At 46.2% G+C, this 9336-nt stretch overlaps 1 protein-coding gene across 2 annotated transcripts; it reads left to right on the forward strand.

Moving 5' to 3' along the window:
• The first annotated feature begins 1611 nt into the window (after positions 1-1611).
• ythdc1 (YTH N6-methyladenosine RNA binding protein C1) lies at positions 1612-8818 on the forward strand. 2 transcript variants are annotated; one of them, XM_058056093.1, is made up of 17 exons: positions 1612-1666; positions 1742-1830; positions 2732-2833; positions 2907-3208; positions 3435-3819; positions 3892-3954; positions 4033-4127; positions 4195-4303; positions 4366-4483; positions 4573-4657; positions 4740-4894; positions 7223-7299; positions 7464-7500; positions 7585-7624; positions 7698-7760; positions 7825-8010; positions 8438-8818. In XM_058056093.1, exons 2-17 carry the CDS (start codon positions 1803-1805, stop codon positions 8612-8614), a joined length of 2022 nt encoding a protein of 673 aa, XP_057912076.1. In that variant the 5' UTR covers positions 1612-1666; positions 1742-1802; the 3' UTR covers positions 8615-8818. The 2 variants fall into 2 exon arrangements, 1 of the variants encoding a protein (XP_057912076.1); XR_009120130.1 differs by lacking the exons at positions 7464-7500; positions 7585-7624; positions 7698-7760; positions 7825-8010; positions 8438-8818 and having other exon boundaries at positions 1626-1830; positions 4740-5695; positions 7223-7370.
• Positions 8819-9336: the final 518 nt, after the last annotated feature.

Here is a 9336-nt window from a genome sequence, read left to right on the forward strand (position 1 = left end):
ATAATAACAAAGTATAGCGAAGTGTGGCACAGCGGTCAAGTGGTTAGCGTGCAGACCTCACAGCTAGGAGACCAGGGTTCAATTCCACCCTTGGCCATCTCTGTGTGGAGTTTGCATGTTCTCCCCGTACATGCGTGCATCCTCCCACATTCCAAAAACATGCTAGGTTAATTAGCCCCTCCAAATTGTCCATAGGTATGAATGTGAGTGTGAATGGTTGTTTGTCTATATGTGCCCTGTGATTGGCTGGCGACCAGTCCAGGGTGTGTACCCTGCCTCTTGCCCAAAGAGAGCTGGGATAGGCTCCAGCACCCCCGTGAGGAAAAAGCGGTAGAAAATGAATGAACAGCTAAGTGTTAATGTTCTGTGTAAATGATGTGTTGCAACGGCGCCTGTTACTGGTCAACGGGAGCATGTGCAAGCTTGTGTGGCATGTGGTCGGAACTGAATGAGACATGGTGAGTCACGTTTTTTCATTGATTTAATGTTTACTGTGTGTTTATATTTTGTCATTTCCAATGTAATATGGAACTGAAGTGTTCATGAAGCCCATACTACACTTTGGAATGAAGTTTTGTAGACTTCACTGGGTCGTGGGGGCATGCTGGAGCCTATCCCAGCCCTGGACTGGTGGCCAGCCAATCCCAGGGCACATATAGACAAACAATCATTCCCACCCACATTCATACCTATGGACAATTTGGAGTGGCCAATGAAGCTAAAATAGAAAAGAGATGGATGTTCACAATATGCTTTTTCCACTTGTTGCTATGTAGTTTAGGCTAATTGCAGGGCCTCATTTGGTATAGCAGAGGCAGGGCAGCCATAATGGCCATGTGGGATGTGTTCAGGGACATCACGTGAATGTTGTCAACGTGTTAACTTTTCATGTCATGTAAATAGGATTTCAATGATTTATTGCCAGTGCACGTATGAAATAAATTATAAAATGTGACTATGATGCATGAAAGCGACAGCATTGTGGAGCTGCAATTCCCCCACATCAAGTACTTGTATTGTTGTTGGAATCACGAGTGAATATATTAGCAATTCACATGGAAAGGAAGAGCGGTTTGTTATTTTGCTAAGAATTGTGATTTTTGAACTGTCATGACAATTTATTAGAGTTCAACAAGTTAATGTTGAAGCCCCCGCAAATGAAATTACATTTTAGGGGAAGGTTGTCTTTATCCAGGCCTCAACTATTTCAATACTTGACTTGGATGTTCCATATATATAATACAAATACAATACTAATACAAATGTACTTCTTTCTGTACATATTTCAATGATTATACATTACTGTCCTTGTCAGTTGCAAATGACATTAATGTCTATGGATTAATTGTCCAACCTTGTGAATCTAAATTGGAATAAGTGTGTACATACGCGCTAACAGCACATGTATATAGGGAATAATGGCGTGAATGGTGTTTAACATACGTTCTACAGCGTTATCGAGCGTTAATTCCTTCAATCAAAAAAAAGCTTCATTATAATATCTTAAGGATATATGTGATTCATTCATTGTTTTTGTAATCGGGATGTAATTACTTACACTACTTTGTGACGGCGGCTAGCTAACTGTACACTAACCCTCCAATCTCGCTCGCATTCCACGTTTGAGTCGCCATTTTACCGGAAGTCCCCAGCTGACCAACATCCGGTACAAACAGTCGTCTGCTTTCTTTCCGTAGCTCTCAGTCCACTATTCAGATTTTCTACTGTTCATATCCATCAGAATAAATCCGTGTCGGTACCGGAGTTGGAGGCACGAGACGTAAGACCGTGAATGACCGAAAATGGCGGTCGATCGCCGCGAGGACAAAGGTAAGCTAAAGTGCTAGGGTTAGCTTGTTTAGCAATTAGCATTTCTTTGTTCTACAGAACCTGGTGTTGCTGAGCCCTAGACAGGGTATTGATCTCTAATGGATACTTAATTGCAACAAACAACATCTGCTTACAACGAATGTTGTTTTATTTTTATCGCCGGTTAATCGATCAGAGGTTTTCAACAAAGACTAATTGTGTCACCAGCAAAATTTCACGTTTGTGTTTTGACGTAATATATTAGTACAATGACAAATGGGCCTACATTACATCATTTGTAACACGGGGAAAGTGTCAACATTTGTCTTCCTAACAAGTTTATCGTCTGCTGGAATTCTGGAAGCATTGTGAGTACTACTCCTAAGGGGGAAGTGCTTCGAACGCCTCGGTCATGTCAGGTAGATACAAAACCTCAGGTTTACTGCTCAGCGTTCCAATATGATTTGAAATTCTTCACTGAGGTCGAAGTCATCAGTTAACAAACACATTAGCAACTTTTCTGATGCCGATTGGGTTTAATTTTGTGCAAACGAGGCTTACTGTCAACTAGAGGCAGTCAACGATTGATCAATGAGTAATTGATTATTCTTTTTTTGGCAACTATTGGTAATTCATTCATGGTTTCATTTAAAAATGTACTGTAAATATTCTTGCTCCTAAGAGGTGCAGATTAAAGATTCATTAGTTAATAGAAAAATCAATCAACCAATAATCAGTCACTGGTGTACCCCGTCTCTCGCCCCAAGTCATCTGGGCTACGGCTACACACCCTTGACCCTGATAAGACATAGAAGGTGGATGGATAGATGAGTTATTAAAATAACTGTTAGTTGCATCCTTAATGGCAGCCAACACACAGAAGCTCATTTCACATCTTCATGTATACTTTGTGATGTGGCAGATGGCGAGCTCAACGTTCTGGAAGATATCTTAACTGAAGCACCAGATCACGACGATGAGCTTTATAACCCTGAAACTGAGCGACACATCACAGACAAGAAAGGTAATGCCAATGCTGTGTGAAGCTGCTGTCTGCATTTTCTGAAGTCTTCATTTTGGATTTTTCTGTCTTGTAGGAGCAAAACGAAAGAGTGAACATTCAGAGAGCCACGATCGAAAGAGGCAGCGGACCTCTTCCAGCCACACCTCCTCCAGGTCGTCCATCACCAACAAGAGAGGCTCAGGAGCCCCTCTTTCATCTTCCTCCTCTAAGAGGGCAGCGAGTAGTCCACATGGCCGCCATGGCAGCAGTAGCTACCGCGGCGATTACTATGAGGAGCGAAAGAGCCGCAGAGGAGCACGAGATGCTACCAGGAGTCGAGGAGGCGAGGCTGCTCGACGTCGAGATTCTCCCAGAGACCTGGAAGGTGTCAACCAGGTTCTGACCCATCTTACCGCTTTCACACTTGAATTGCCCCGTGACCCTGGTCAAGGTGGCCCTTTTAATGAGGTTTATGGAAGGCATAAGTTCCCCCATGAACGTCATGTGATGTTCTGCTCTCTATCCAAGTCTAACAGCAGTTCCTCCATAAGGTTTCAGTGTCAATGTAGCATTAGCTCATCTATCCCCTATCTAACCTCTGTGTTTGTTTTTGCGTCTTTAGAAGCCGCTGCGTGATGAGCGTCAGACAAGCCCCTCCCACCGTCTGGAAGGTAACCAATCAGAAGAGGATGCAGCACCAGAATATGGCTCAGAGCAGCGGTCAGGAAGCTCCTCCCCCGCTGCCTCTCATGAAGAAGAAGAACAAGACGAGGATGAAGAAGAAGAGGGTGAGGAAGAAGAGGAGGAGGATGACGAAGAGGAGGAGGAAGATGAGGAAGGAGAGAAAAACGAGGAAGATGAGGAGGAGGAAGAGGAGTATGAACGGCGTGGCGAGGGTAATGACTACGATACTCGCAGTGAGGCGGGTGATTCTCGCTCTGCGTCCTCCATCAGTTTTTCCGACGATGGCGAGTCAGCGCACTCTGCCTCGGCCTCTGATGCCTCAGGTAACCATGGCAACAAGAGCAGCTTTTCTTCAGTGTTACATTTCTAAAAGTATGGTCACTTGTTTGGAGAAGGTTCAGAGAAGAAACGGGAGAAGCTGTCATCATCAGTGCGAGCCGTCCGCAAAGGAATGGAAAGTACGTCGCTGACTTGCTGTCGTCTTTGTCAACCTCATCTTTGTTGGAGGTGACCCTTTTCTTTTTTTTTTGTTCCAGATCCAACTGGTAATCTTCGTTACATCCTGCAGGACGCTCGCTTCTTCCTCATCAAGAGTAACAACCATGAGAACGTATCTCTGGCTAAAGCTAAAGTATGCTAATGCGTTGCTTCTTCAAGCTGAAGCTCATTTTCACCCATACGCTCGTCATGTTGTTCAGGGCGTTTGGTCCACGCTGCCTGTCAACGAGAAGAAACTCAACGCAGCGTTCCGCTCAGTTCGCAGCGTCATCCTGGTTTTTTCTGTGCGAGAGAGCGGTAAATTCCAAGGTGAGATGAAAGAATGGCTAATTGAACACCAGGTGTTGACTTTTCATCACCTCATCTCCTAGGTTTTGCTCGCTTGGCTTCAGAGTCCCAACATGGCGGCTCTCCCATTCACTGGGTTCTTCCTGCTGGCATGAATGCCAAGATGCTGGGTGGAGTCTTTAAAATCGACTGGCTGTGCAGGTAAGCAGGAATCAAGGTGACCACGTTTTTAGAGAGGTCATCCCAGTCCCATGGTGAGTCTCCTCACATCTTTTGAATTTTCTCAACAGACGAGAACTTCCGTTTACCAAGACGACACAGCTTTCAAATCCCTGGAATGAGCACAAGCCAGTCAAGATTGGCCGCGATGGACAGGTCACATTTCAGATCAAGCCTTTGGCCAACTGCATGTCATTCAAGCAGTGTGACATGTTTTCCATATGTTGTCATTTCTCAGGAAATACAACCGGATGTCGGCGCTCAGCTCTGTTTGCTGTTCCCGTTGGACGAAAGCGTGGATATCCACCAGGTGGCTGGCCGTATTCGTCACAAGCGCCGAACGCCATCTGCAACACGGCCTCGTGGCCGACCGCCGCTGCGTGAACCGGGAAGGTTAGCCATTCGCCAAGCTCCTCCCACTTCCTGTTGTTCTTCTCCTGCTTCAACCACGGCTCCACCTGCCGCCGGACATGGAAGACCCCCCGCTGCTGTTAGCCCGTGGCTAGCATTGCACCTACTCGGGTTGAGGTCATTGTTGCTCTCCCAGTCTGCAATTTTCCACCGGAGTGACGCCTCGCTGTGCGTCCAGCATCTTGGGTCAAAGTTGATAAGTGAGGCAGGAAGTTGACGTTGCTGAGGTGGTGCTCGGCTAACAGTCATGTTTTTCTCTTTGATGTGAAGAGAAGGTGTATTTAGCGAAATGTTTGCCCTCTAGATGGACTGACCCTTTCATAAAAGAAAGGACGAGCTGGACTGATGGAAACGTGAAGGGGCGAGGGAGCTAAAACACAGAGAGGGACTGTGATCTTCCATGGACTGTTTCTGGGGGTTTTGGAAGGTGGGGCAGGTTGGGGGAGGGGTCACTGGACTCTATCCAATGAGGGATGACAATCAGGTAATTACTGAAAAGATGGACTCTTAAAAGGTGGACCTATATAATCCCCCCTCCCATGAGAGAACAATTAAAAAGAAGCCAACACACACGCTTAATAAGGACAGTGTTGTTGGGTGTGTGTGTGTGTGTTTGAAGGACTAAACCACAGTCTGGAGAGGTGGGGCTCCTTTTGCCAAGGGCGGGAAATTGGTTTATTGACTGACAGGACTGCACCACCATTATACCCCCACCTTTTCACATTATTTAAAAATCCTTATGGACGGAGCTAGAATCCAAAGTCCACATTTACCTCACAAGCGGTATGTTCAGCCCAACTTTTGATTTGTTTTGATGATTCTTATTATGACGTCATTCTATTATTATCATGATACATCATATTACATAGCTTTGGCAATACTGTATGAGCCACTGGTGAGACCCTGGGACCAACCAACTCGGGGACCAGTGGGATAAACTGGGTAGTCTAAGACATTGACCGATAGACTTGGGGACCAGTGGGGCAAACATGTTACACTCTGGGACCAGCAGGGCAGCATCATGGACCAACCTAATTTGACATTGGGACCCGTGGGACAAGCAGTGTAGTCTCATTGACTACCCATATAGACCTGGGGACCAGTGGGGCAAACTGGGAAGACTCGGGGACCGATTTAGGACAGTAGACTATTTGGGTAGACAAACTGCAAACTTGATATTCACATTGACTGACAGAATAGACTACCAGTTGGACAAAGTAGATAGATTTGAGGTGCATCCAGGAAGACTTGAGGACCGGTGGTGCTAAGTAGATAGATCCAGGAAGACTGGGGGACCAGTTGGACAAAATAGACAGATTTGAGGGGCATCCAGGAAGACTGGGGGACGAGTTGGACAAAGTAGATAGATTTGAGGTGCATCCAGGAAGACTTGGGGACCCTTTGGACAAAGTAGATACATTTGAGGAGCACCCAGGAAGACTTGGGGACCGGTGGTGCTAAGTAGATAGATCCAGGAAGACTGGGGGACCAGTTAGACAAAATAGACAGATTTGAGGGGCATCCAGTAAGACTTGGGGACCAATTGGACAAAGTAGATACATTTGAGGAGCATCCAGGAAGACTTGGGGACCAATTGGACAAAGTAGATACATTTGAGGAGCATCCAGGAAGACTTGGGGACCAATTGGACAAAGTAGATATATTTGAGGAGCATCCAGGAAGACTTGGGGACCAATTGGACAAAGTAGATATATTTGAGGAGCATCCAGGAAGACTTGGGGATCGGTGGTGCTAAGTAGGTGGATCCAGGAAGACTGGGGAACCATTTGGACAAAGTAGATACATTTGAGGAGTATCCAGGAAGACTTGGGGACCGGTGGTGCTAAGTAGATGTATCCAGGAAGACTGGGGCACCAGTTGGACAAAATAGACAGATTTGAGGTGCATCCAGGAAGACTTGGGGACCAATTGGACAAAGTAGATGCATTTGAGGAGCATCCAGGAAGACTTGGGGACCGGTGGTGCTAAGTAGATAGATTTGAAGAGCATCCAGGAAGACTGGGGACCAGTTGGACAAAATAGACAGATTTGAGGGGCATCCAGGAAGACTTGGGGACCATTTGGACAAAGTAGATAGATTTGAGGTGCATCCAGGAAGACTTGGGGACCGGTGGTGCTAAGTAGATACATTTGAAGAGCATCCAGGTAGGTTTTAGGACCGGTGGGACAACAAAGTGTTTTTCTTGTTGAAGTTTTTGGAAGAGAACTGGTGTCCTGTGGAAAGCGTTGAATGAATAAGGCTGGCTGAGCGTGTATGCGGATGTCTTACCTGTCAACTTGTCCATGTAGGCGTCGTCTTGAAGAGTACGACCTTCATGGCAGGAAGCGACCTCGAGTTGAGTGTCCAGACTTCAACCAGCGATCAGGTTGTGAAATGAAAGTCACTGAAAAGAAAAAAACAAGCCTGAAATGTTCTCCATTGTGTTCTTTGACATTTAGTGGCTTTTTGAGTTGAAAAGCAATGTCCTTGGGTCTTCCATATCCGTCTTGTCCTACTTAACAGAAGAATGTTATTTGATTTCATTTTCAGGTTTCATCCAGGACCTGCGAAACCAGCCAGTAGACAGGTGAGGCCTTACTGGTCCCATCCCGAGAAGGGGAAGTGGATGTGATCACCCAAAGCCTCTTATGTCTGCTGTTGACTTTTTCAGGCGTTTCTCCAATGTGCGACGGGACGTTTTCCTCAATGGGGTGAGTCCTTAGGTGTCACTTCACTGCGGTCCTGTTAGCGCCACTTGTAATGCTGCGTCCTGTTTCCTGTCAGTCTTACGACTACATGAGAGATTATCATCACAATGTTGGACCGCCGCCTCCTTGGCAAACTTTGGTAGTTATACTTTTTCATTTTTCTGAAGGTTTGCTTGTTGAATTGACGCGCATGTCATCATCAGGTGACGTACCCCGGTGTGGAGCAGGCGCCCAACCACCACCCTCCTTACTACCATCACAGCCATCCGCCGCCCCCTCCTCATCAGGCATACCACCACCACCCCATGCCCCCACATGAGGCTCCGCCCCCTCGCTTCAGAGACAAACAGCGAGTTGTGCCACCGCATCGCGCCTTTGCTTCCAGTCCAGTGAGTCTCTTTTGGTTCTACTTTGACTATCAGCATCATGAAGTGAAAAAAAAACAAAAGTTATCAGCAGTGATGTTGAAATGTACGCATCCCCGGCTCACTGTCGATATATGTATGCACCTCATTTTTCCCATCCAAAAATGATCCATAGACTGCAACATGTTAGCAAAACAGCTAGCAGTCAGTGTGGATCTCATTTGAACAGTTAAAGAGAAGAAGTAAATAAAGCCACATTGCCAGCGTGCCATGCTGTTCCCATTCATGGCGGCATGCTGGAATGAATAAAAGACATACTCCATCCATGCCACAAACACCATCCCTTCTGCAAGGGAAAGGCAAAAGGAGCCACCCGATGATGGAGGGGTCTGTCGGTTGGTCTATGTGCGTCTATGTGCATCTTCATGCCACCTTTGTTTTTATCATACAGCACGACTACGATATGCGTGTGGATGACTTCCTACGGCGGACACAGGCAGTGGTGAGCAGTCGGCGAGAACGAGAACGGGAGAGACAGCGTGACCGTGAGCGGGCTGGACCTCGTCGCGAGCGAGAGCGTGGCAGGGACCGGGACAGGGACAAAGAGAGGGCCCGCTACCATAGATGATTTCCTGTCCCGGGCCGATGATGTTTTTGTTTGGTGTTTAAAAGAAGACAACAGCATCGGATAAAAAAAGCTATTTTTCATCAGCAAGATGAGAAAAGTCATGTTAGTGTAAGTCTACTTTCCACATTCAGCAACTCTTTTGTCAGTATTTCACCCCAATTTTATTGTCAAATGTTCCAGTCCAATAAATTCTGTGGAAACTAATCTTTTTTTTTTTCCCTTTGGAATAATCTGTCCAACGTAGCTTTGCTAGATGGTGTGTCACATGGCCAAACAAACGCCATCACAAATCACTGTGACTTTTTATGAGCAGGGGCACCCAAAGTCAGGACCGTTCCAAGGACCCCAGACAGACGGGGGCGCCAAAAAAATGTAACCGTTGCCGGGACAGTAAGGGGCCGGTGTGATTTTTCTGGAATTGTTCTATAATTTTTTTCTCAAATTGGACATACTTTCTACATGAAGTGACCTTGCCAATATGCATGAACGTGCATGCGTTTGCAAACATGGCGAGTGTGTGTGAGCTCTGTGTCACATGACCCTTTATTTGCCAGCTTGGTGTTAGATTTCAACTCAGCATCCTCACAGAGTAGCAAGCTTTAAAAAGCTGAGCCTCCAGAGAAGCTCAAACCAGTGGAAGACAAATGGAGGATTTGTGTCGACTGAGCGGTTTGGATCCTTTGTGGGTGAGTTGAACTTTTCAAGCTGAATGTTAAGCACAC

This window comes from Doryrhamphus excisus, chromosome 19, assembly GCF_030265055.1.
Source record: "Doryrhamphus excisus isolate RoL2022-K1 chromosome 19, RoL_Dexc_1.0, whole genome shotgun sequence".
Taxonomy (NCBI): domain Eukaryota; kingdom Metazoa; phylum Chordata; class Actinopteri; order Syngnathiformes; family Syngnathidae; genus Doryrhamphus; species Doryrhamphus excisus.